This window comes from Peromyscus californicus, unplaced genomic scaffold (assembly GCF_007827085.1).
Source record: "Peromyscus californicus insignis strain IS unplaced genomic scaffold, ASM782708v3 Scaffold_3__1_contigs__length_106647218, whole genome shotgun sequence".
Taxonomy (NCBI): Eukaryota; Metazoa; Chordata; class Mammalia; order Rodentia; family Cricetidae; genus Peromyscus; species Peromyscus californicus.
In genome coordinates this window covers 4,430,405-4,455,070 of record NW_026294551.1, presented here as the reverse complement: position 1 = coordinate 4,455,070, position 24,666 = coordinate 4,430,405, and the positions used below count along the sequence as shown (strand labels likewise).

The 24,666-nt window shown below is 53.6% G+C and overlaps 3 protein-coding genes across 5 annotated transcripts; 2 read left to right on the top strand and 1 right to left on the bottom strand.

Annotated features, from left to right (window-relative positions):
• The first annotated feature begins 984 nt into the window (after positions 1-984).
• On the top strand, positions 985-6,689 carry Birc5 (baculoviral IAP repeat containing 5). Of its 2 annotated transcripts, XM_052757261.1 has the most exons (5): positions 985-1,267; positions 1,777-1,886; positions 3,909-4,026; positions 5,294-5,327; positions 6,178-6,282. In XM_052757261.1, exons 1-5 carry the CDS (start codon positions 1,157-1,159, stop codon positions 6,243-6,245), a joined length of 441 nt encoding a protein of 146 aa, XP_052613221.1. In that variant the 5' UTR covers positions 985-1,156; the 3' UTR covers positions 6,246-6,282. The 2 variants fall into 2 exon arrangements, with proteins under 2 accessions (XP_052613221.1, XP_052613222.1); XM_052757262.1 differs by lacking the exon at positions 5,294-5,327 and having other exon boundaries at positions 1,060-1,267; positions 6,178-6,689.
• A 115-nt stretch (positions 6,690-6,804) lies between these two features.
• On the top strand, positions 6,805-15,936 carry Tmem235 (transmembrane protein 235). Its single transcript, XM_052757260.1, has 4 exons — positions 6,805-11,749; positions 12,295-12,375; positions 12,908-13,045; positions 14,536-15,936. Exons 1-4 carry the CDS (start codon positions 11,572-11,574, stop codon positions 14,775-14,777), a joined length of 639 nt encoding a protein of 212 aa, XP_052613220.1. The 5' UTR covers positions 6,805-11,571; the 3' UTR covers positions 14,778-15,936.
• Positions 15,937-18,029: 2,093 nt separating this feature from the next.
• On the bottom strand, positions 18,030-24,321 carry LOC128122036 (uncharacterized). 2 transcript variants are annotated; one of them, XM_052757258.1, is made up of 7 exons: positions 23,438-24,314; positions 21,931-22,014; positions 21,340-21,428; positions 20,751-20,936; positions 19,826-19,963; positions 19,472-19,664; positions 18,030-18,996 (listed from the first exon to the last, which is right to left on the bottom strand). In XM_052757258.1, the coding sequence occupies exons 1-7, from the start codon at positions 23,817-23,819 to the stop codon at positions 18,713-18,715; spliced, it is 1,356 nt and encodes a 451-aa protein (XP_052613218.1). In that variant the 5' UTR covers positions 23,820-24,314; the 3' UTR covers positions 18,030-18,712. The 2 variants fall into 2 exon arrangements, with proteins under 2 accessions (XP_052613218.1, XP_052613219.1); XM_052757259.1 differs by having other exon boundaries at positions 18,761-18,996; positions 19,515-19,664; positions 23,438-24,321.
• Positions 24,322-24,666: the final 345 nt, after the last annotated feature.

Here is a 24,666-nt window from a genome sequence, read left to right as displayed (position 1 = left end):
CATTGTAGATACAAGGGAACATACAGCCAGAGACATCTGGAAGAGTCCAGATTGAACTTGGCCATAGATGGAGAAAGGGAGAAAGCAAGAGATGAGAGAGGGCAAGGGAGAAGGGGACCATGAGATGAGGTTAAATGGTAGACTAAACTATAAAGTATCAGTGCACTTGTTTACAACGCCAACCAGGACTGTGTTTTGGGACTTGCCCAGCCTGTTGTCCGCTGTGTGAAACTCTTTAGAAGCCACGGCAACCACAGGCGGTGACCGGAACAGAAATACTGTAAAGGGGCCTGCTGCAAAGGGGCCTCATCAGCATCAAGCTCAGCCAGCAGTCATATCGGGGAAGCTGTAACTTTGTTCTGCGCCTGGACTCACTGTGGTGGTGTATGGCCGCTTCTCCTTAGTCTGGGCCAAGCTGATGGTCTCACTGCTATATACGCATTGACTTTCTTTTCCCCTTCTGAGACATATTAGAACCTGGAACTCACTATCATCCTGCCTCAGCCTCTGGGTGCTGTGATTAGAAGATATACACCACCACTTACTACAACAGTCACAGACCTCGCCTCCAACCCACGGTGTCTACAGGAAGGATGGCGGCTGCAGGGAGGAGGGTCTCCCTGTCTTCCTAAGAGTGTCCCCAACCAGCGTGTGAGTGGAATCGAAGCACTTCCGTTCCGATATAAGCTGGGTGGGGGCTGCAGATGTATCCAGCTAGCCAGAGCCTGCAAACCCTGAAGCAGGAAAGTCGGCTGCAGGAAGAAGAGCCCGCAGAGCAAATGGGCACTTGCAGCCGAGAGGCTTAACAGAGGCGCCCTTAGGGCCAACCCGCTATCCTCAGCCACTCCTGCGTCTTCTGGGAGGCAGCTGAAGAGCTGCGGCTATCTGTTCCCAGACACAACGGCAAGGAGGCACCGCCGCAGAGGACACAACTCCCAGCACGCTCCGCGCCGGCCACTCCCAGAAGGCCACGCGCCGATGCTATGGGGCGGGGCTTTCCCGGCTCGCCTAGCGCCGTCCGCACCCAGAAGGCGGCTCAAGACTTGCCAGGGGGCGTGGCTTCAGATGCGGAGGCGGGGCGCTCCCGGCATGCTCTAGGGCACGGCGCCGCCCGCGGGTTTTGAATCACGCTCCCAGGCGTCTTGGCGGCAGCGTCATGGAGGCTCCGGCTCTCCCCGCAACCTGGCAGCTGTATCTCATGGACCACCGTATCTCCACCTTCAAGAACTGGCCGTTCCTGGAGGGCTGCTCCTGCACCCCAGAGCGGGTGAGCCCGCCCCTGCTCGGACTTCAGCGCCCACACGCAGACATTTCCGCCCCAGCTTTAGAGCGACTGCTCCGGGCCTGTGTATTAGTGGTTGGGCCCGGGATCAGAACCCCCCCCAACCCCCTTCGCACTGTTAGCTAAGCTGCTTTGCTCGGCCCAGGACATGAAAAGCCTGCTTTGTTCTCGACGAGGCCACCCCACTTCTCCCCAGCCTTCTGCCTGAACCACTAAGGCTGTTAGCCCCACTGTTGTTAGGCCCGGTAGACACGGCCTCTTTCCATTGTCCCCGACTGATCGCCCCAGCTCTCGACTTCTGGGAACGATAAGGTGCACGCCTTTAATTCCAGCACTCCCGAGGCAGAGCCAGGCGGATCTCTGTGAGTTGGAGGCCAGCCTGGTCTACAGAGTGAGATCCAGGACAGGCACCAAAACTACACGGAGAAACCCTGTCACAAACAAACAAAAACTAGACTGTTGATTCTGCTCACGAGCTGTGCTGTCATTTTCAGATGGCGGAAGCTGGCTTCATCCACTGCCCTACCGAGAATGAGCCTGACTTGGCCCAGTGTTTTTTCTGCTTTAAGGAGTTGGAAGGCTGGGAACCCGATGACAACCCCATGTAAGTCCCTGCAGGCTACTCTCAGTGGGTTTTCTGGTGCCCTAGTTCTATTGGGAGCCTTTTGGGTTGAACTGGAGTTGGGAAAAACCATTTGCAGTTAGTAGAAAAGCATGGCCTTCCTAACTTGGTATGTGTTCCAGGCTGTCCTTGAACCTGTTATATAGCTCAGACTGGTCTTGAATTCTCAATTTCTTCCTCAGTTTCCCTAGTGCTGCCAACTCGCATGGTTTTGCCTGAGGTATTTGTTTTGATTTTTGCTTTTTGAGGTGGGTTTCTCTATGTAGCTCTGGTTGTCCAGGGACTCCCTCTATAGACCAGGCTGGCCTCAAACTCAGAGATTTGCATGCCTCTACCTGCATGCTGGGATTAAAGGCCTATGCCACCAACGCCTGGCCTGCCTGAGAGTTTTTTAAGATTCGTTTGTTTGTTTTTGGTGAGTGTGCACATGTGAGTCTTCATTTCTGCCTTTGGTGTAGGTGTCAGATCCCTAGGAGCTGGAGTTACAGTCAGTTGGGAGATTCCTGATGTGGGTGCTGGGAACTGAAGTCAAGTTCTGTGGAAGAGCAGCAAGGACTCCTAACCACTATCACATCTCTAGCTATAGATTTTTTTTTATGTTATTATTATTTATGTTTTATTTTGTGTATGTTTGAGTGTGGGTGTCAGGACAACTTCGGGGAGTCACTTCTTTCCTGCTGTGTGGATCCCTGGGATTGAACTCAGGTGAGCAGGTTTGGCAGCAAACATCCTCACCTGAGCCATTTTGGTGGCCCAGATTTTAAAAGGATTTGACGTGCAATTCCTCTGAGTTTATTTTATTTTTAAATTTCTGTGTATGGATGTTTCACCTGCATGTATATCTGTGTACCATGTGCATGCCTGGTACCTTCAGAGGACATCAAATCCCCTGGAACTGGAGTTACAGATGGTGGGAGCCGCCCTGTGGGTGCTGAAGGGGACTCCCACACAGCCCGGATTAAGCACAAACTACACCCAAACACCTGTTTTCACAGAGAGCTCCTTTATTAAGTGGGGAAGAAAAGTTAGAGTTGCTGCTTTCTGACTCAGGCAGAAAACAGCAGCAAATGACCTTGAAGGTGTCATTTTTAGGAGGAGACGAAGGGGAGGTCTGTTAGAATGGGCTGGGATGTGGTAAAGGAGATAGTCATCGAAGGGGAAGGGGCAGGGGGATTTGTCCTGGGGGGACAAAGGAGACAGATGTGACGCCTAGGCAAACAGCCTTTATAAAGGTAAAAGGGGAAACGCTGTGTTAGAGTGAGGTGTTTAATTTTGATTGGACATGTTAATTAGGTGAGCCAAAGTGGGTTTTGATAGCTGGACGTTGGTAGTCAGCCTCAGGAGGAGGAAGTGGCCAAATAAGGGACTAGACCTTGGTAGCTAGCTTTAGGAATGCAATCTAATGGTTTTTAGCAAGGCAGAGGGGATGGCAGAGAAGGGCAAGACCTGCCAGAGCCGTGTTTGCCAGCCCAAGCCGGCCAGAGTCCCTTCAGATGCTGGGATCCAAACCCAGGTCCTGGGAGACCATCCAGTGCTATTCACCACTGAGCCATCTCTCCAACTCTTCTGAGTTTAAATCACACAACCTTCCCTAGTGATGCTAAAGGACTCCAGAAAAAGGCTGGGCAGTGGTGGCGCACGCCTTTAATCCCACACTCGGGAGGCAGAGCCAGGCGGATCTTTGTGAGTTCGAGGCCAGCCTGGTCTACAGAGCGAGATCCAGGAAAGGCGCAAAAGCTACACAGAGAAACCCTGTCTCGAAAAACCAAAAAAAAAAAAAAAAAAAAAAAAAAAGGACTCCAGAAAAATAGTCTAGCCTTGAGGAAGACGCAGCAGAGGGAGCTAGGCTGTGGGGGGGGGGTTGCTGGGGTACATTGTGGACCTAATGCCTTGCTCTTGATGCCCAGCAGGGTGTGCCCAGGGCAGCTGTGGTGAGGAGAGATGGGCTGCCAGTGATGAGCAGCCACTGGCTCTTTTGACGTGTTGGTTTATTGATTTTTCTAGAGAGGAGCATAAGAAGCACTCGCCTGGGTGTGCCTTCCTTACTGTCAAGAAGCAGTTTGAAGAACTAACCCTCAGTGAATTTTTGAAACTGGACAAAGAAAGAGCCAAGAACAAAATTGTATGTATAACTGAGAATAAGGACTGAGAGCAAACCCGGCCCCCCAGAGCCCTGGAGGATCTGCCCCAGGATGTGCTCTCAACCCTGGGGGGCGTGTGAAGTTAGAGACAGACAGAACTGACCTGGAGTGTGGTTTTGGTGTTGTGCAGTCAGAAGATCTGTCCCCTCAGGAAATGGTGGGGGTGAGGGTGGGGGTGAGTAGAATCACCTCACCTGGGTGGCAACCATTGTGGGAAGCTCTTGACACAGGCGGGTCCTCCTGGGATGGCAGCAGTGTAGGTAGAGGTTTGGGACCATGTAGTAGAGTGATGGCTGAGAGGGGAAGAAGCAGAGGTCCAGCTGAACTTTGAACTTTGCCTCTTGTCCATTCACATGGAATTAGTTGGGAAGGCAGGTGGCATCATGAGTCCACAAGGAGGTGACTCCCATGCAGCCAAGCATGAAGAGTTAGGTTGGCCAGAGGCCAGAGCTCATAGTAAACGTCGTCTGTCCATGTCAACACCCCACATTTTGTGTGGGTTATTCACTGCTTAGCTGAAGTTCACATTTAACCAGGTAGCCTGTGTTCTTACGTGTTGCACTTGGCAACCTTTTAGGGGAAGATTCTGGGAGGGATTTACTGGCAAAACACTGAGAAGGAGCCAGATGCGCCGCTCTGTCCCTGATGCTCGAAGGCTGACTTCCAGCTGGCCCTGGCCCTACGTAGCTCTGTGCTGCAAGGCAGAGGCTAGGACCTGCTGTCGTGGTTACCAAAGTTTCTCTTCCGCTGTAAGCTCTGTTCCTTGGTGGAGGTTGTTACGAAATAACTGTGATACTAGACACTGAGGATGACAGTTTGCTGTCAGGAGGAGAGGAGGACTGAAGCAGGCGTTGGATCGGAGCATGCTCAGACTCGGGATGGTGAGAGAGGGCGTGTGGGCCTTGCTGCTCAAAGCTCCTATCACATGCTATTCTTTTTGTTACTGATTTTTTTTTTTTGAAGCACAGTTGGTTTTAATAAAGATATTTAATACAAGTTTGGGCACAGAGTCAAGAGAAAGGCACTCAGAAGGAAAGACATACCACCCGGTGATCCTAACTTGGGAACATCTCTCCACACTCAACTTTTTTTTGAGATAAGACTTCACCATGTAGCCCTGGCTGAACTGGGACACTCCCTGTAGACCAGGCTGGCCTCAAACTCAGAGATACCCTGCCTCTGTCTCCCAAGTGCTGGGATTAAAGGCGTGCACTGCCATTTATTTATTTATATTATGTGTTCCTGCAGGCCAGAAGAGGACACCAGATCTCATTACAGATGGGTATGAGCCACCATGTGGTTGCTAGGAATTGAACTCAGGACCTCTGGAAGAGCAGCCAGTGCCCTTAACCATTGAGCCATCTCTCTAGCCCCCAGGGGCTTTTTCTTGTCAATTTAGTATTTTTAAATTAAGTTTGCAGGCCGGGCGGCGGTGGCAGTGGTGGTGGCACACGCCTTTAATCCCAGCACTAGGGAGAGGCAGAGCCAGGCGGATCTCAGTGAGTTCAAGGCCAGCCTGGTCTACAGAGAGAGCTCCAGGACAGACACCAAAACTACACAGAGAAATCCTGTCTTGAAAAACCAAAAAAAACCCAAAAAACCTTAAGTTCTCTTTAATCCTGGCTTGGTGGCATAGGGTACAGTCCTAGGATGCCATCTCAACTAATTTGGTTGGCTGGAGGGGATTATAAGTTAAAGGCTATTCTGGGTGACATGAGTCCCTATTTCTTTTTTCTTTTTTAAAGATTTATTTATTATGTATACAGTGTTCTACCTGCAGGCCAGAAGATCGCCAGATCTCATTAGAGATGGTTTTGAGCCACCATGTGGTTGCTGGGAATTGAACTCAGGACCTCTGGAAAAACAGCCAGTGTTCTTAACTGCTGAGCCATCTCTCCAGCCCCGAGTCCCTATTTCTAAGAAAAGAAAAAAAAAAAAGGAAGTTGGGGTATTTGCTTATTATGCATAAGGCCCTAGGTTCAATTCCAAGCTATACACAAACAATAACTTTGCTTTTAATAATTGTTGTAGTTACTTTGTCACGCTGGTAATGGACGAGGGCCTCACTCTCAATAGGCAGGCCCCTCCTTCTAGGCCACACCTAGCCCCAATGTGTCCATTCACTATTCCAGGCAAAGGAGACCAACAGCAAGCAGAAAGAATTCGAAGAAACGGCCAAGACCGTCCGCCACTCCATTGAGCAGCTGGCTTCTTCTGCTGGGGCGACCTGAACCTGAACGACATGCACATTTAAGCCGTGTGTCCTAGCTTTCCCAGCCCGGGCCTCTTAGCAGTGTCTTAGAGAAAGAAATAACGGTATTTTGAAACTGGATGTCAAATATTATTTTCGTTTTCGCTTGGAAGTGGCTCAGCCTGTGTGCCTACCTCTTCATTTTCTGGCTTTGCTGTGTGGTGACCTGGACTGAGGCGGTGAGGACAGGAGTGGGTGAGGAGGGCAGTGTCCGGGGGCAGGCCCTGAGGGGTGGGGGGTCGTGCAGGTGTTTCTGGTCTTCATGTTTCCATACTGGTAGCTGACGCGTCCTGTGCACTGTAGCTGTGGTTCTGTGTGGTGCTGGCGATTCGTCTGGCCTCCGGTGTGAGTCTGCTACTACAGGGGAATGGAATAAAATACTTGAAAAGTGGACGGCCAGCTCTTCCTGTCTTGGGGAAATGGTTGGTTTTGTTTTGTTTTGTTTTGTTTTTAGGACAGGGCTGAGCTCAGTCCTGCTGCCCCTGCCCAGCAGCACTGAGACATGACGTGTGCTGCTGCACACAGGCGTTTGTCTTATGTTAGGAGGTCATAAGTTCGGGGGTGTTTGAGCTTCAATCCCAGCACAAGCTGCAGACTTGAACAGTAGTAAAAAGGCACTGGGAGTCCAGCCTGACTCACACGGACAGGATTTCCTTTTCCTAATGGAACATCTGCAAGGCAGGTGTGATAGTGTGTCAGCGTGGCAGGTCTAGAATCACCTAGGAGATGGGCCTTTGGGAGATTATTTTGATCACATTAATTGATGCGGGATCCTGGGCTATATAAATGGAGAGCTGAGCATCAGCATTCATCATTGTTCAGTGTCCTGACTCCCCATCATGATGGACTGCACCTTCTACTGTGATCCACAGGACACTCCTCCCTTCAAGTGCTTTTATCAGGACAGTTTATCACACAGCAAGATAAACTGAGACCCCAGGTGAGGTGACAGACCCTGGTAGTCCCAGCACTTTGGAAGTGGAGGCTGAAGGATCAGGAGTTCAAGGTTATCCTAAGCAATACATAGGGAGTTTGAGATCTACCTGGACCATATGACACCCTGCTCAAACACATGGTTATGTGACCCCTCTCCAAGCATATGGGAAAAGCACACCCCACTGTGACTGAAATGGTAGAATTAGGGCAGACTGGGGTACAGATTTCACAGCTGTGTATATTCCATGCAGACCATGCTGGTAAACTGAGGCTCAAGCATCTTTCGCCAGAGTCTGGGTCTGCTCCGTCCCTGTCTGGGTTCCCAGCCTCACTGACTCCAGGAAGATCAGCACAGGAAGTCACTAAGACCTTCAGAACCCAGGAGGGCATAAAGCAGTGTTAGAAATGACAGCCCAGGTGGCCTGCACAGGCTTCCAGCAGCTCTGAATGACCCAGGCTGCAGCTTAACTTCAGGAAGAGCACTGGCAAACCAAACCGGCCATCTCAGTACTAGCCTTTGGTTCTGCAGCAGCCCAGCAAGGCCCAGGCTCAGGCTGAGTCATTTGTAAAGGATTCAGGCCACTGAGTCCTCCACTGCAATGGTGTGCGTATCTGTGTTCACTTAGATGGCTCCTGGGCAGCCATCTCAGGAGTTGCTCTGAACATTTGGGGCCTGACTATCTCCAGAACCACCTAAGACATTCTGGTGGCCCCCCTGAGGGTTTAGGATAGCTCTGTGCAACATTACAAGCTGGGTCTCTGTCTCTCTTCCCACCTTACCACACAGAAATCAGAAAGAGCAGAGGAGTTAGAGGAGAGCAGAACTGACAGCATGGGTGTGAGAGCTCATCGAGACCACGGGCAAGCACCAAGATGGGACATCTGTGCAGAGGCCAGCCTGGCAGCTGGCCAGCTCCACCCCAGTCATGATACTGAGGACCTTCCTGTCTCACACAGGCAAAAATGGTTTCCTGCCCACTGGCTCAGTCTGGGGCTTGTCAGCTTTCACCAGGGAGAGATCAAACAGTCTCAGCCCCCAAAGGACTGTTTGCCTCTTAGTCACCAAAGTGGTGACATTAGTTTGAGTGCATCTGAACTCCTGGTACTGCACCCAGGACCCCATCTCCTGAAGTCAGTTTACAGAATGTCTACTTGCTTTCAAGAAGGTAAAAGGCCAACAAGAGCCTTGGGCAAGTGTGCCGGAGCACCCTGGGTGGCAACATCTGTCATCCAAGCCCCTGTCAGAAGCTAACAGCTGGACCAGCATAGGCAGGTGCACAGGGCAGGAGTGAGGTGTGCATTCTGCTCACTGCAAGTACAGTCTGGTGGAAGAGTCGGGGGACATGGTGCTAGAAACATCTTTCTCACACAAAGCCCTGGCTGGTGGCAGGCTCCCTGGGCAACTGTCTAGACACAGGTCCTCACCTCTCACACCCATGCTGATGGCCCTGCTCTCCTCTAGCTCCTCCAACTCCTCTGCTCTTTATGATTTCTGAGGCCCGCTCAGCAAGTGGAGCCTCAAACACTGTGGGTTCCGCTTGGTTTGGGACCACCTGCTATTCCAGTTACTGCCCCTAGTCATGGTCACATCTCTTAATGAATCCAGCTGAGTGCTTCCTTAGCATGTGTGAACAGAGGATTGGCTGCAGCCTTGTTTGTTCAAGTAAGATGAAAAGCTGTGTGTTTCTGGCCTATGCCCTCCAACTCTGGAGAGCCCTGCATCTGCTGGACTCAGCCAGCTTCATCTTGCATGCTGGGTAGATGACTGGGCCTGTTGGACAGTAATTTGAGGTTCATCTTCTGTGGGAGGATGTTTGCCAGGCTCAGTAAAATGAGCTGTCGAATAGCTGATGCCCAGCTGCTGGGGGGTAATTTAACTGACAGTTCCAACTGCTTCCCCAAACTCAGGCTAGAGGCAATAGCCAGAGTTAGCCTGGAGCAGGAGGCTCATCAGCCAGATGGCTTCCACTAGAAACCGACTCCTGTTCCAGCTGCAAATGTGACCTAGTTAAAGAAAAGAGCCTTGCATACAGCCTTTTCATTACTCAAAATTGTACTGACTTCCCCCAGAAGCCCACCTGTCTTTGACTTCTGTGATGATGGATTATGCTGGCTTTGAAGAGTCCCTGGCAGCCAGAGGTAGGCACACAGCCTGCCTAATATGGCTTACACATTTGATGAGACAACGTGTAATGACAACGTCGTGTAATGACAACATCGTTCTAAAGCAGCACCTCTTCATACTGGGCTTGGTGTCTTTTGGGTCCTACTGGGGAAGCACGCTGGTAGAATTCATTAGAGCCACCCCTCAGGGACCAGTGCCTGCTGCCTAGAAGGCAATCTAATTGGTGGCTTCTGCCGCACAGACTCAGGGTTGAAAATGAAGTGGGTATGGGCTGCTCAGCAGGCCATCTTCCGGCCCTTCAGCTTTAGGGAATTACTGCAGAGATGGTGTGGACGCCTGTTGCGGTCACTTCCCGCAGGGTAGCAGTGGCCTCGGGCGTGGCTGTTGTCCACCCTACCAGCTGCACTAGACCTGCTTGAGCTATAGCAGTAGCATGAACCTTTGCAAACCAGCTCAGGAGCAGGGGGCTCAAGGGAGGGAGGGAGGGAGGACCAGCATGGCAATCCACATTTTCTATAAAAGGAGCACTTGACAGATAGAAAGCATGACTGATTCTTGCTGCTGTTACTTTGTGAGATAACAGCTAGGTGACCTCAAGTTTTCAGGATTCACACTGATTCCTCGGCTGTAATCAGAGTTTGGGGCTGGAAAGTCTCCTTTCTCTCTTTCCTTCTGCCTTGGGAAGGCTGCAGCTCTTGGGAGTACTCATTGGATTCTTATAGTCTTTCCCGATCATTGAGCCACCTGGCTCCAAAGCAGGGGTATCTTCAGGATAGTGCCAGCTGCAGGGGTTGTCACACAGCAGATGTGGACAGGGATGGCCGGGTGTACACGTGGAAAAGGACAGCCACAAAATACTGGGAGGATTCTGTGCACTGTCTGAATTCCACTTGAAATATTGTTTTAATAACTTTGCTAAGATTGCTTTTATCTCGGGACTATATTCCTCAAGCCAAGAAGTGAAGGCTTGGCCGACCTGAGTCACAAAGCTCCTGTGTTCAAGAAAGACCACCTCTGGCCCCTGTCTGCAGGCTCTGTCCACCCCAAGGCAATGATTAGAGGCCCTCTCATTCTCCAGAATGTAACCCAGTCCATCCGGCTTCAGCTGCCTGGCTGAGGCCTCTTTGCCACGCATTTGCCTCTCCTGCTGTTAGCATCCGACTCCTGTCCTTGAGGGGTCTTTGTGTGTCCCATAGGAGTGTGTCCTGTAGGTGAGTGTCCTATAGGTGCATGCCCTGTGAGTGTGTGCCCTGTGAGTGTGCGCCCTGTAGGTGAGTGTCCTATAGGTGCATGCCCTGTGAGTGTGTGCCCTGTAGGTGAGTGTCCTATGGGTGCATGCCCTGTGAGTGTGTGCCCTGTGAGTGTGCGCCCTGTAGGTGAGTGTCCTATAGGTGCATGCCCTGTGAGTGTGTGCTCTGTAGGTACGTGCTCTGTAAATGTCCTGTGAGTGTGTGCCCTGTAGGTACATGCTCTGTAAATGTCCTGTAGGTGTATGCCCTGTAAATGCCCTGTGAGTGTGTGCCCTTTAAGCAAGTTGGCATAGAAACAATGCTTTTTTCCCCTGCTTCAGGGAGCATATCCCATTGATCCTCAGAACTGATGAACACCAGGACCCCAAGCTGAGATGTGTCACACCCTGAGTCTGTCTGTACCAACCCCCCCACCCCACCCCCACACACACCCCTCCATTCTTCTAGGAGCTATTGGAGATTGGTGTGGTGGTCCAGCCACTGGCTGCTGCTGTATATCCTCCTGGGGGCAGTCTCGGACTGACCTCTGTCCTCTTCCCAGCACCACACAACAGGGTGGGCATGCTTGTGTCTACCAGTTTGTGGCAACATTGGGATTTGAACCCAGCTTTACTGTCCCCAGCTCTGCCACGACCTTAGATTTCCCCTTGGTGAACTTGGCCAGTCATGGTGGCAGGAAAGAAAGCAGCGGTAGCTGAAGAACCTAGGGCAGTGCCTCTCCCGCCCCTGCCCCTCCTAGCCAGCCTGCTCCTCGACACCCCTCCCATCCCCTCCTGCTGAGTCTTCCACCTCTCCCACCGCCTAAGCCTTCATTAGCCTGGGTCAGTTCTGTCCGAACCCCGACTGTCCCCAGCCTACAGTTCCCCCGGTCTCCAGCTCCCTGCCGCCCCCTGCAGGCCATCCGTAGCTCTGCTTTCCACTCGACCCTGCATCCCTACCCGGCTGCTGCCTGGCTCTTGCCAGTATGGCCCTTCTGGCCGCCTTGTTCCTGAGCGCAGCCCTGGGCGCCCTGCTCAGCTTCGCGCTGCTGGCAGCTGCGGTCGCCAGCGACTACTGGTACATCCTGGAGGTGGCGAACCCTGGCGGCTCCGGTGGTGCGCAGCAGCTCGCCTCACATTCTGGGCTCTGGCGCACCTGCGAAGGTGAGCTGCACTCCCCCCCACCCCGTCCCCGTCCCCCTCCCCTCCCACCTGGCCCACTTCTATCCCCGCCCTCCTGCCCCATAACTCCCTCCTCCTGAGCCTCTGTGGCATCTTGGTCTGCTCCTCAGGGAGTCTCTTAGTTCCAACCCCATTACAGTCTCCCCTCAAATTGCTGGGTGACAGCGTGCTGTGGAAGGGTGTGAGGAAGGTCAAGGACAGGGTGCTGCCCGTGGCCATGGGTGGGAAGTGGTGCGGGGCTGGCGCTATGCTTCCTTAAGTCCTTAAGAGCTTTGCTGGGGCCTGGCTGGAAAGAGTTCCACTGTCGGGAGGTAACAGGTCAGGTGGACCATGGCTCTGCTCTGTCCTTCTGAAAACTTGACGGTTTGTACCTCCTCAGCCTCTCCAGGTCTAGATGCCTCCATGGAGGTCAGAGGAAGAACCCCGGAGGCTGGGGCCCAGCTGCCAGGGCTCAGTCAGGAGTTACATAGGATCCTAAGGCTATGGCACTTGTGTTACCCAGCCCCCATTTGTACCTTGGCTTTCAGGGAAGAACAGCTGTGTGCCCCTGGTTGACCCGTTTGCCAGTGACAGCTTGGAAGCTTCTCCCTCTATACAGCATCTTCTCTGTGAGTCCCGAGGCAGTGCTATCTCTGACTCTCCTTCAGGCAGGTCTGGGACCAAACCACTCACCCCAGCCCACCAAACTGCTTCTGAGGCCTCAGGGACCCTAAGGGTGTTCCCATCATAGCCCCCTGACCACAGACGCTGGAATACCAGCCTGCCCTGTCCTCCTCATACCTCAGTTCCTTTTCGATGGAGCCTTCCCTTGCCTTTGAGGATGTGAACCAGCTCAGAGCATGACTAAATCTCATGGGGCCCACAAATCCCCCTTTTGGACTGGCCAGTTTTCTAGTTGGATGGCTATAGACAACCTACTGCCCTGAGAGGCCTGAGGGTGGGATGGGGAGGGCACTGGCAGAGCCTCTCACAGCCTGGCCTCAGCAAGCCTGTACCAGAAAGGGGTGGCCACTGGAAGGGTCTCGTGTTTTTACGGAGGTGGGCATCTGCTCAACCCTGCTGGTGACTTGAACAGATGAAGGATCTCTGGCTCCTTAGAGGCACGCCCCTCTTCCTGCCCCGAGCACCCTCTTCCCACAGTGCTGCATCGCACAGTCATGGTAGTCCTGCCTCTGAGCCTCATCCTCATCGTATGTGGCTGGGTCTGCGGCTTGCTCAGCTCCCTGTCCCAGAGTGTCCCTCTGCTGCTCCTCACTGGCTGCTACTTCCTGCTAGGGGGTAAGTCGAGATCCCTTGGAGGATATTGGAACTGCAGATCTTGGGAGTGGGCCTGTGACTCTCATTTACCTTTACCCTGGCCCCTATTCCCCTCTGAACACTGGAGAGCCCCCGCCCTCCAGCAGAGACACCCTAGAGCTGGCTGACGGGCAGGGCTTCTGGCTGGGGCCTGGATGCACAGGAACACCAGGGTGGAGCTTCTTGGCCTGGGAGACTTCAGGGTCTCCATGGTAATTGCAAGACTAGCTCTGTGGGCAGATGGTGCAAGAAGAAGGGTGTGGGACTTGACCCCACCTGCTCCTCTCCCCTTCCAGGTGAGAGGGGTTGAGACAGAGCAGGGCAAGCAGGGGCATATTATCCTTGGCTCTTACTCCCCTAGTCCCAGGCTATGACCAGCCACAGCACCAGGCCAAGAGCTCCCTGGTGGCTCCTCAGGGCCACTTCAGCAGGTTAGACACCCTAGGCTTCCAGAGCCAGAAGGAAACTGATGCTCAGGTCCTCTCGAGTGCTTCTGGTACAGTCTGCTCCGGCCACCCTAGGCGAGCAGTCATCGAAAGTGGGTAGGTGGCCCTGCGGGGTCCGTCCCCAGCAGCCTCTACACTGGGCCAGGTTTGTGCTGGTCTGTTGCTCAGGCCAGTCCTACTCTCATGGCTGTGACTACACTGATGAGATCTCCCAGACAAGCCTGCTTCCCTCCAGGGGACACTGGGCTCTTCAGGAGACCTTTGTTAGGAGTGGGATGGACCTGAGAGAGGGAACCGCAGCCACAAACTAATGAGACAGATGTTCAGACCCAGGTCTCTAGAGAATGAAATCAGGGTAATCAAAATATCTGCTATAGCCTTGACCCAGGAGACTGAGTGCAAAATCCAATTAAGAAGGCACAGGAAGGAAGCTACCGACTGTAATGGGTTGGGATCCTAACTGGGAAACTCCATGGTGACATGGAGCCTCGGCATTTTTCTTCAAGTACAGATACTGGTAGAGGCAGAGACTCAGAAGGCAGCTTCTAGGGGAGGCTGACCACAGCTTTCCTGCCCTCAGAGGGAAAGGAGCTGGGGGACTGGGGTCTCCTGAGTCAGGATATCAGGAGCAGAGGCAGATGGATCTGGAGTTGTCAGCCGAGGCTTCAGGGACCAGCTGGGAGATATGCTGTAAGAGGGCTAAGGCTGGGGGACAGGTCACCATTCCAGGGAGCTGGGTGCTGCAGGTGTGGTGGACGACACCTGTGTTGGCTCCTGGGAATCCTGAGAGTGTGGCCATTCCGCTGTGCTTGCATGCCCACCATATCCCTACCTCTCCCAGAGTACAGTGCATCAGGTTCTGCTTCCCACGCTTCTCCAGACCAAACCTGTGGCTTTTGCTGCAGGCAGTTATAAATCTGCCCACTCCCCCACACACTGCCCAAGGATTAGTGACAGGGGAGTGGAGACCTAAAGTTGGGTCTGCTGGTGACACACGGAGCAATCTTGCTGTCCCTCTCTCCCCAGGTGCCCTGACCCTGGCAGGGGTCAGCATCTACATCAGCTACTCACACCTGGCATTTGTGGAGACTGCCCGCCTGTATGGTGTGCAGCACATGCAGAGTGTGAACATCAGCTTCGGCTGGTCACTGGCCCTGGCCTGGGGCTCCTGTGCCTTGGAGGTGCTCAGTGGTGCCCTCCTGCTCACAGCTGCCCGGTTCCTCAGCCTGAGCCAACGCCCAGGAATGCCCCACTCCGTGATCATCTGAGTCCCAGGTGGCGGGCTGTGCGGAGAAGGAAGGCTCAAGCACTCTTGGCCTTTGCTGGAATCCTGACTAGGAAGGTGCCCTAGGGATGGCATGCTGGGGAAGTGCTCTTTCTACTTCAGCTGGACATGAGAAAGGCAGATGATAGCAGTGTCTCAAGTCATGGCACAGTCTGCTGGGGTGCCTCAGGGTTCTGGGTGCTCAGGGCATGCTCTTGCTCTGGGGGCACAGACCACTCCAACCCTCAGGAGCTGAGACAGTCCCAGTCTGTGCTAGGAACTGCCTGAGTGCATCCTGAGCGCTTCCTTACCTCTCCATCCCCAGTCATCCTATGCCACAGAGAGGGAGACTGAGGCCAGAAAACCCGAGAACAGATGGCAGATCCTGGTGTCACTGCAGTTTGACACCTGGGTTCTGTTTTGTTCCCTCTCCCAAGGGGAGGTTGATGGGGAGAGGCTTGGGGCTGAAGGGAGGGTACAGTCTAGGTTTGTTTTCAAGCCACCACGTGGGTTACTTACTTGAGTGCTTCCAGGCAGGGTGGACCTTCGCATCTCAGTCCGTGTCTTGGTACAGGCTGCTGCCCTGCTGGCCTGGTACTTCCTCTTTAAAGCAACAACCAGGAGGATGTCTGAGACTGGCTGCAGTTGGGGTGAGCTGGGGCCATGCCTGGCCTGCCTCCTGGTTGCCTGGATCTCTACTTCTGCTGGATTTGGCTGCAGGCGTGGATGGGTCAGCTCACAGGCTGCCTGCAGCCTACTCCCTGTTGAGGACAACATAGGTGGGAACTGAATCATATCTGGCCACGTAAGGGGGCAGACCTGTGTTTGCGTGACTGGACAGTGGATGGCTGTTAAGTTAGGGGCTGTGCAGTACCAGAAAGCCCCGAACAGCCCTGATTCTGGTGCAGGCTCTTCCTTCGGGATATGCACTAGGGAAGGTAGTCCTTGTCAAGGTCCCAGTAGTGTCCCCAAGCCACTTTTGATTGCCTCTAAGAATATGGGAAGCTCCTGGGGAGCAGGGGAGTACTTTGTAGGGTTTAATGTGACCTACTGAGGGCAAGGTCTGGAACTGATGGCGACCTCACTTTCAATTTGTGTTCTAATCTTTGCCATTCCATGTAGGAGCACTGCTAAGTGTCTGAATAAATCAGCTGCAATGTATATATTTTCTCTTTCTGCGATGTGTATTATTTTGGGGAGGGGGCACAGGGACAAAGCCTCACTATGTAGGCCTCAACTCATGCTTCCTGCCTCAGCCTCCCTGGTGCTGAGATTTCTGGTATACACCACCAGGGCCAGCCTAGAATTCTTCAAAATAGGTAATACATACTCATTTCTCATGATGTTAGAAGGGTGAACACACACCAGTGTGTGTTTCTGGTTGTCACTGATGTGTGATGTGTGCACTCTGTCATGTCCTGCAGCTACAGCTGCCTTCTTCCTAGCTCCAGAGATGGAGAGGAGTCTCGGGCCTCAGCAGGATCTGGGCTGGCTCACCGGGAGCTGGAGGAAAGTTACATCCTCTCCCTGTCTGGCTTCATGAACATTTGTAGAGGTATCTGTCTGCTGGAAGCCAGTTTGTGAATTCCGGGCCCACTGAGTGTGGGTGGCTTTAGGCTTCCAGGTGACACTGGGGAAGACCCACACAATGGCTGTGAAGACCTCCACAATTGCCTACAGGTATGTGCCTATGCACGTGGGCATGCGGCCAGACATAGGACCTACTGAAGCTAGCTGAGGCCTTTGCGCTGATGGACCAGTCTTCTTAGTAACTGGCCCAAGGGCTTTGTCTTGGTTCATGGTTCACTGGATAGCTGGGCTATGAGACCCAGGTGAAAAGGCAGGCAAGTGCTGCCTGGGGAGGAGTGAGCACTCAGAGCCGATGCGAACGGACAGCAGCTCCAGTGGTACCATGTATCTTACGTGGAGAGAAGAGGGACAAGTGAGGAGCTTGCCCACATAGACAAAAGCCAGCCCCTGTGGCAGCCAGGCCTCACAGGCAGGGGACTCACCTTCCATGTGAGTGTGCCTCAGTTCCTACAGCCAAATGTGGGCCCAGCCAGATGGCCCCACAGCAGCACAGGGCTCACTACCTCTGAACCCACTGTCTGCAAATGCTCTGCTCTCCCCTTTCCTCTGCTATGCCATGGCTGCCTCTGGCCATTTATCCTCTGATGTCACCAGAGCCTCAACCATACGGATTCAGTGTTTCCTAGATGCAGACTTCATCCCAGCCAGCATCCATACATTATAGCAGCAACCTCCAGATGGCTGGAAGACAGTCCCTCCCCTTCAGGTCCTTTTCTGACATACCAAGTCTGGACTGACCTGGGGATACATAGGGAAAAGCAGACAATGCCTCGCAGGTCCTGCCTCAGCCTCTCAGTCACTGGTGCTGGGGGGAGCTAGCTGCACTGGGAGCCAGCTGCACTGGGGCTGGCGTGAGAAGAGGCTTGCCCAGACAGACGGGTATAAGGCCGGGGGTACAGACAAGCCACCATGGAGGCAGATGGCTCACATAGAGCATTCATTGATTAGGAAAGCTCAAACCAAGCTTAAGCTAACCCTTTAGTTCCTAAGACCAGAAACTCTGAGAACTAGTGAGGTATTCCTGCAGGCTGAGGTACCAGCTTGTCGGGGGAAGTTCCTTCCCCAGCACTGGGTTAGTGTATAGTGCCTGTCACCTGAAGGCAGTATGGGAAATCAAAGGAGAAGGCACTGCTTTATGCTCTACCACTACCTCAGGCACAGGAGAAAAGCTCTGGGCCCTGGGGACCCCCAAACACAGCTGGAGTCTTGTGAGGAGTGAGGAGAGACAGTCCCCTGCGGCAGCTCCTGCTCTTCTCCAGGTGTGATCGCTGCAGCCCAAACTCCACCACATCATCCTGCACATCATGGCAGCCTCTTAACCATCTCCACCTGGAACTGGAGTTATGGTTGGGAGCAGCCAAGCCGGTGCTGGGAATCGAACCCAGGTCCTCTGAAGGAGCAGCCAATGCTCATAACTGCTAAACCATCTCTCCAGCTCTAATACTAAAATTACTTTTCATTTTATTTTTTATTTTATGTGTATGAGTGTTTTGTCTGCATGTATGGCTATGTATTATATGCATGCCTGGTGCCAGTGGAGGCCAAAAGAGGGTGTCAGATCCCCTGGGACTGGAGTTACAGATGGTTGAGCCACTGTGTGGGTGCTGGGAGTCAAACCTGTTGCATCTGTCATGTATTTAACCAGGACATAAAGGTAACCAACACAGCTCCTTCAATACTTTATTTTACAGTCCATCTCTGATAACTCTGCCAATCACGTAAGGATCTGTTTGTTTGGAGATAGGGTCTCATGTAGCCCAGACTCGCATCAAACACTGTGTAGCTGAGAATGACCTTGAACTTCTAATCCTCCAGCATGCTAGGATTCCAGATGCGAGTCAACACACCTGTTTATACAATGCTGGGGATTGAACTCAGGACTCTTGCATACCAGGCAGCAGCCATACTACATGTCTCAGCCCTAGGATCTGTTTCCTATATCCATTTCCTTGTCTGTCTGTCTGTCTGTCTGTCTGTCTGTCTCTTTTGGCTTTTCAAGATAGGGTTTCTCTGTGTAACAGTCCTGGCTGTCCTGTAACTCGCTTTGTAGACCAGGCTGGTTTCAAACTCAGAGATCTGCCTGCCTCTGCTTCCCAAGTGCTGGGATTAAAGGCATGCGCCACCCACCGGCCATTTCCTTCTCTTGATGTTCAGCCACATCTTATCCCAGCCTTTGCCTGGTTATTCCTGACTGAATGAGGCCGTCACATGAGAGTTGCTGGAGGAAACCAGAGGCTGAGTGGTGTCATCATCCCCCAGAAGGACCAGCCTTCACCAGGCTAATGGCCTGGGGCCCCTTATTCCCCACTTCAATCCTAGCCAGGGCACAGGGTTCCTGCTCCCCTGACCTCAGGGCATCAACTCTCTCAGTACAAACTCCCACTTCCTCAGCACCAGTTCAGTGTCCTGAGCAGATACGTCTCGGTGCCACACAGTCCGCACAGAGTGTTCTGTCCAGGGAAACAGCAGCACGCTTACGGCACAGCCAGTCCGAGCCACCTCCTCAGCGCTCACAGCCTGGAGGCGCTGGCACAGCTCTGCGGGAGGCAGCCCGGCCACCTGCACCAGCACCATGTTGGTCTCCACGGTGGCAGGATCCACACAGCAAATGGGTGATGCCAGGTCCTGGAGTCCTGGAGCCAGACATGATAGTGAGTATACCCCAACCCCGGGCCAACCACGGGCTCCCACCAGAGCTGCCCCCAGGGAAGGCAGAAGAGCAGCCCAGTGATTATCTTGTGGGCAAGCAGACCCTGAGTCTTGATGTGGCATTTGGGAACATGAGTTGAATCCTGCTTTCTACTTCCCTGGGTCTCAGATGTGGGGACGTCAAAGGACTGTTATGAAAATTTAGAAAATACACAAAAGACCCACATTGGAGGCTCCACGCTGTCTTGGCCCCTGACTCAGCTGGGTGCATCCCTATTTGAGTGCCCCACGGAATACTTTCTTGCCCCTGGTGAGGCAAGAAGACCCAGGTCCCATCCTAGAAGCTTGCTAGAGGCTTGAGGGTGCAGATCTGCTGGGGACCTGGTCCTGCTGCTGGGGACATCCAGGCCCAGATAGTAGGGAGCAAAGGAGAGTGGGGGTGGGGGCTGGTCCAGGCACCTTTAGCGAATCTCTGGGCATTCTCATGGTCCCTTGGCAGTACCTCCTCTGCCTCAGCCAGTCCCACCAGGGCAGCCGCAGCCAGTACTCCAGCCTGGCGCATGCCTCCACCCAGGGCTTTGCGGAGGCGCCAGGCTTCTTCAATGAAGTCCTTGGATCCCCCTACCAGAGCCCCCACCGGGGCACCGAGGCCCTAAGGGAAGAGAGGAGAGGCTCCTGGAGGTGGGGAGGGGTGCGTGCTGCACAGTCCAGGGCCGGCAGGTCTGGCAGGCTTTAGAAGGCCCGGAGCTCAGGGGTCCAACTGTACCCTCAGTGGGGTGCCCACACTGCCCTGTCTCTGGAAGGTCAGCCTACCTTAGAGAAACAGAAGGATACAGAGTCACAGTGCTCCACGAGGCGGGCAGGAGGCACACGCAGAGCCACGGCTGCATTCATCAGCCGCGCCCCATCCAGGTGGACCCGTGCTCCATAGGTGTGGGCCAGGAGGCGCACCTGGGAGCAAATGTCAGGCAAAGGTCAGAGGGGCCAGTGTAGGGAGGGCATCTGGACTTGGCATCATTTTTTTAAAAGATTTTGTAAATTATTATTTTTATTATTAATTAGTCTAGGGTGTGTCTGCACATGGATATGTACATGCGTGCAAACTCCTGTGGAAACCAGAGGCGCTGGAGTCCCCAGGAGCTGGAGTTACAGAACATTGTGAGTTGTCTGGTGTGGGTGCTGGGCATTGAATTCAGGTCTTCTGGAAGAGCGGCAACTGCTTTTAACCACTGAGCCATCTCAAGATTTCTTTTTATTTATGTGTTTGTGTGTGGGTGTATGCCATGGATGGTGGTGTGCCTACTGAGGCCAGAAGAGGGCCCTGGGTCCCCTGAAGCTGCAGTTACAGGTGTTTTGATCCAGCCAAACTCAGGTCTCTGGAAGAGCAGTAACTGTTCTTAACCACTGAGACATCTCTCAGTATTCCCCAGAGCTGGACATCTTGAGGAACCATGAGGGGTCTAGAGTCAGAAGCCTGGTGGCTCTGTCCTGAGAAGTCACCCTGTGCTGCACAAATGTGATTTTTCTGTGCCCAGATAGACCAAGAGCCTGAAGCCAGAGTGATAAACCCCATGCCATTTTCAGCCTAGGACCAACACATTCCCCAATGACAGTCAGACCACTGATGAATACCCATAGTATGTGTCAGAGGGGATTTGTCCCTAGGGATAGGGACTGTTCAGGGGCACAGGAAGTCAAGAGTACGCTGGCATTGGGGCCCGGCTGGGTGGGAGCCTACCTGGCGGAGGTAGTCGATGGGGAGCACCCTGCCCCCGGCACTGCTGTGTGTGTTCTCCAGGCACACAAGCTCGCAGACTGGATGGTAGGAACTCCCGAAGCCCCGAGTAAGTGCCCTCTCTAGCTCATTCAGGTCCAGGGTGCCATGGGGCATGTCTGGGAGGGGGTGGGAATGCACCCCAGCAATCTGCAGGTGGGAGAGGACACTGGATCAGGTGGGTTCAGCGGCACCTCCAGGCAGGAAGTTTGCTCTGCAGTAGGAGCCACCTCTGGGACTCAGAGCCTTTGCTGTGAGCAACTGCACACAGCATCCTAGCTGGTGAGGCTGCTTTTCTGTTCAGATGCCCTCCTTTGGCTTCTTTCTGGAGTGCTAGTGCTCCATCTGCCCACGAGGGGGCAGTAAGGCACCAAGGCAGAGGAGTAAATCTGAGCCCAGGCCTTCCCTCCCATCTCCTTCTTGCTTCCCTGTGCCCTCCCCTTTCTCCCCTCTGCTGGTTCCAGCCTGGTACCTGGGAAGCAGATGCCTACCCTGGCATCCCAGCTGGCTGGAGGATGTCCAAAGTCCCAAGGGAGTGGTGCCCGGTCCTTACCTGAGCCACCCCGCCCTGCTCATAGACGTGGAGATGGCATTCTTGCCCAAGGAGGACCTGGGAACCCCGGCGCCGGCAGTGACCCATCACTGAGATAGATGGGAGGAGGGCAGGACTTGGAACTGGGTCCAAGAGGGTTCCACTGCCCCTGCTCAGTGTGGCCAGGCTGAGCTGGAGCCCCAGTGAACTCAGACTGCCTCTCAGTTAGGAAGCACACCCCTCAAGATAACTCACTGCCATTTGTTGAAAAGGCTGGCGTGGTACATGACCCTGGGATGGCTTTGCTGTAAATGCTGGACATTAACAACCTGCATCAGAGCCCTGTGGCCCACTGCAGAACACTTCCAGCAGGGAAGAGTGCCGGAGTGCTGTCCCCGGGAACAGGCAGTCCAGGGCACCAGCATTGGCCAGGCCCCATCAGAAGACTGAGGAGGAGGAAGAGCTAGGGAGTGGCAGAGACTTGCAGACCTCATTCCTCCTGTTACCATCTGCCAGGGTGCTCCATTGGCTGCATCCGAAAGAAACCCAGGAATGTGTGAATGCATCCACCAGAGCCACAAACCCCAGCTCAGAGGGTGGGTGGACACTCACCAGAGATAAGGTTGGCCATGGTGTTGGTGGGCACAAACAGGGTCCGCTCCACCCCAAACAGCTTTGCAGCCTTTTCCTGCAGTTCTGAGAAGGGAGAAGGGAGGGTGGGGTGAGAATGTCTTATCAACAATTGCTCAGAGCCACTGTACCCTGGTACAGTTCAAGGTGCACTTGTTACTGGATGTGATGGTCTATACCTGTAATTCCAGGGCTCTGCTGAAGCAGGAGGATGACTGAGTTTGATGGCAACCTGAGCTACATAGCAAGACCTTGTCTTCAACCCCTCCTCCAAAAAAGTGCATGTGTTCAGATGAGAGCCTATGGACCCACGGGCAGGGCGTGGAGCCCATCTACCTCCGTGTAGTCTGTGGTGCTGGTAACCACATGCCATGTCCAGAGGCCCCTCTGTCAATCCTCTGCATGTTACCTCCTCCTGGGCCATAGTCCTCTGCCTCAGGCCACCGAAACTCTCTTGTGGTTTGAACCCCGTTTCCCACCCAACCTCACACCTGTTTTTCTTCCTTTCCCATCAGCCCCGGCAGGTGAGGCCCTGCGGTTTCCCTGCAGACTTCCTCTCCACATCACCACGGAAGAAGAGTCTCTGGGGAGCTGGCAGGGCATAAAGGGTGCAGCTGGTGGGTGAGTGAAAGGCCTGTCTAAAGCCCGTGGTGGCTTCCCTCTGTGGCATGACATCCAGTGCTGAAGTGATCTAGATCCTCACCTGCACCCTGAATGCTTCCACGCATCCTTCAGGGAGCTCTGTTCTTTCCTCCTCCCAGTCCCCTGGTTCGAAAGGCATCCTCCCCAGCCCCCAGAAGGCCAGCACCTCCCCAGCCTTGATGTGGGGACCTGTTTACACCCCAGGTGTCGGCTGAGCAGAGTAGCTCAGCATCTTTGAAGTTCCTGGTAACAACCCCAGTAATCTCTGGGCCCACAAACAGGCCTCCAAGGGTCAAAGTGGTGATCTCTGGTTTATCTCTGGATCCCCCGAAGCTGCACGCACCCCAGCAATACTAGAAGGCACTTTAACAGTGACTATCGACCCCAGTTATGAAATTCTGTCCCTGGGAAGGTGCAGCAAGCCCAGAAACCTTCACTCGATTGGTTTTGTCTTTGTGAAGTCAGTCAGTGAATGCAGGAGAGTCGTCACAAGTCATCAGACCTTCTCAAACCCTGGTTCTTCCCTGTTCCTGATACGGGCCACCTCAGAGACTTTCTTTGCAAGCCTGGACAACACCCATCTGGGCATTTGGGTAACAGTGGCCAAAAATCACCCGGTGTTATTATGCAGATTCTGGCTCCCTAAGTCCAAAGCGGAGCTCAAGAGTCTGCATTACCAAGGATCTCCCAGAGAACTAGCGGGGCGCAGGGTGCACCAACTAGCTTGTAGGCGCGTCCTCATATGCTATGTGAGGCATTATTTTGCGTCCATACTGTCCTCCTATCAGCACCACGGAGAGCGCCCCGGGGTCAGGACCCCTACCCCGGGCCTGCTCGCCCGGCTCACCGCAGACTGTGGGGTCTTCGCCGTAATCGTCATCTCCCACGAGCGCCTCGGCCATGGCGCGCCTCATGGCCGGCCCTGGCCGGGTCACTGTGTCGCTGCGCAGGTCTACCACCTGAGCTGGGACCCCCGCCCAGTTCCTAGACCACCGCGCCCAGGGCACCCTGAGCCCCGGGACTGCGGCCCGGGCCAGTCTGCGGAGCATGGCTGCGGCACCCGCCTTGCTCGCCTGCGGGAGCGGTGGACACACTCTTCTGGGCCTGCGGGGTATCCGTGAGGCTGGACTATTCTGACCCGGCACAGACTGGAGCTGGGTAGGCCCAGGGCACTCTGGGAGTCGTAGTTCTCTCTGGAACTTTATACAGGATGGTGAGTCCCGCAGCATGCTGGGAATTGTAGTTCGTGTTTGCCATGCAGAGAATTTGGGATGACAGTTCCTTGCTTTGCTGAAGGGGTAATCTTTTATGCAGCTGACGTCCAGCTGACTTTTAGCATGTACCTGGCACTGCTCGTGACACTGCAAATTTAACTTAGTTAAGCGTCCCAGACACTAAACAGCCTGGATGCTTGGAATACCGCTGAGCCATCTCTCCAGCCCCTCACGGTCCTTGTTTCACACAGAGGAAACACACTGCAAATGCTGCTGTGAGTTCCTGAAGTCCAGGAATCATATATGGTACCGTGTTGCCCCTTAAGAGTCTGCTCAATTTTTCTCTTCTGAAACAGGGTCTCATGCATCCCAGGCTAGTTTTAGACTTGCTGCGTAGCCTAGGTGACCTTGAACTTCTGACTGTCCTGCTTGGGATTACAGGTGTGTGCCACCATGCCCAGACTATGCTGTGTTGGGAGCTGAATTTAGGACTTTGTGTATGCTAGGCAAGCATTCTACCAAATAGGATACATCTCCAGTGCGCTCTCTCTCTCTCTAAATAAAATGAATTTAAAACTTTTAAAATGATGTGTATATGTGTGTGCGTGATGTATGTGCACATGAGTGTAGTTGCCCATTGGGGGCCAGAAGAGGGCTTTGGACACCCTGGAGCTGGAGTTACAGGTGTGGGTACTAGTAACCAAACTCAGGTTCTCTGCAAGAGTAGTATGTGTTTTTCAGTGTTGAGCCATCTCTCCAATACCTGTTTTGGGGTTGTTTGTTTTTTGAGACAATCTCATGCTGTAGACAGTCATACTAACCTAGAACTCACTCTGCACAATCCCCCTGCAGCGTCCCAAGT

What these genes read in the sequence shown, in the direction of transcription:
- LOC128122036 (XM_052757258.1), bottom strand. Translation starts at nt 23,819, where the DNA reads ATGCTGCGGGACTCACCATCCTGTATAAAGTTCCAGAGAGAACTACGA. An exon ending in CATGGCCAACCTTATCTCTG is followed by an intron (nt 21,429 to 21,930) that starts GTGAGTGTCCAC and finishes CATCTATCTCAG; the next exon opens with TGATGGGTCACTGCCGGCGC. An exon ending in TATCCTTCTGTTTCTCTAAG is followed by an intron (nt 19,665 to 19,825) that starts GTAGGCTGACCT and finishes CTCTTCCCTTAG; the next exon opens with GGCCTCGGTGCCCCGGTGGG.
- Tmem235 (XM_052757260.1), top strand. Translation starts at nt 11,572, where the DNA reads ATGGCCCTTCTGGCCGCCTTGTTCCTGAGCGCAGCCCTGGGCGCCCTG. An exon ending in GCTCTGGCGCACCTGCGAAG is followed by an intron (nt 11,750 to 12,294) that starts GTGAGCTGCACT and finishes CTTGGCTTTCAG; the next exon opens with GGAAGAACAGCTGTGTGCCC. An exon ending in CTCTATACAGCATCTTCTCT is followed by an intron (nt 12,376 to 12,907) that starts GTGAGTCCCGAG and finishes CTCTTCCCACAG; the next exon opens with TGCTGCATCGCACAGTCATG.
- Birc5 (XM_052757261.1), top strand. Translation starts at nt 1,157, where the DNA reads ATGGAGGCTCCGGCTCTCCCCGCAACCTGGCAGCTGTATCTCATGGAC. An exon ending in GCTCCTGCACCCCAGAGCGG is followed by an intron (nt 1,268 to 1,776) that starts GTGAGCCCGCCC and finishes TGTCATTTTCAG; the next exon opens with ATGGCGGAAGCTGGCTTCAT. An exon ending in CCAGATCTCATTACAGATGG is followed by an intron (nt 5,328 to 6,177) that starts GTATGAGCCACC and finishes TCACTATTCCAG; the next exon opens with GCAAAGGAGACCAACAGCAA.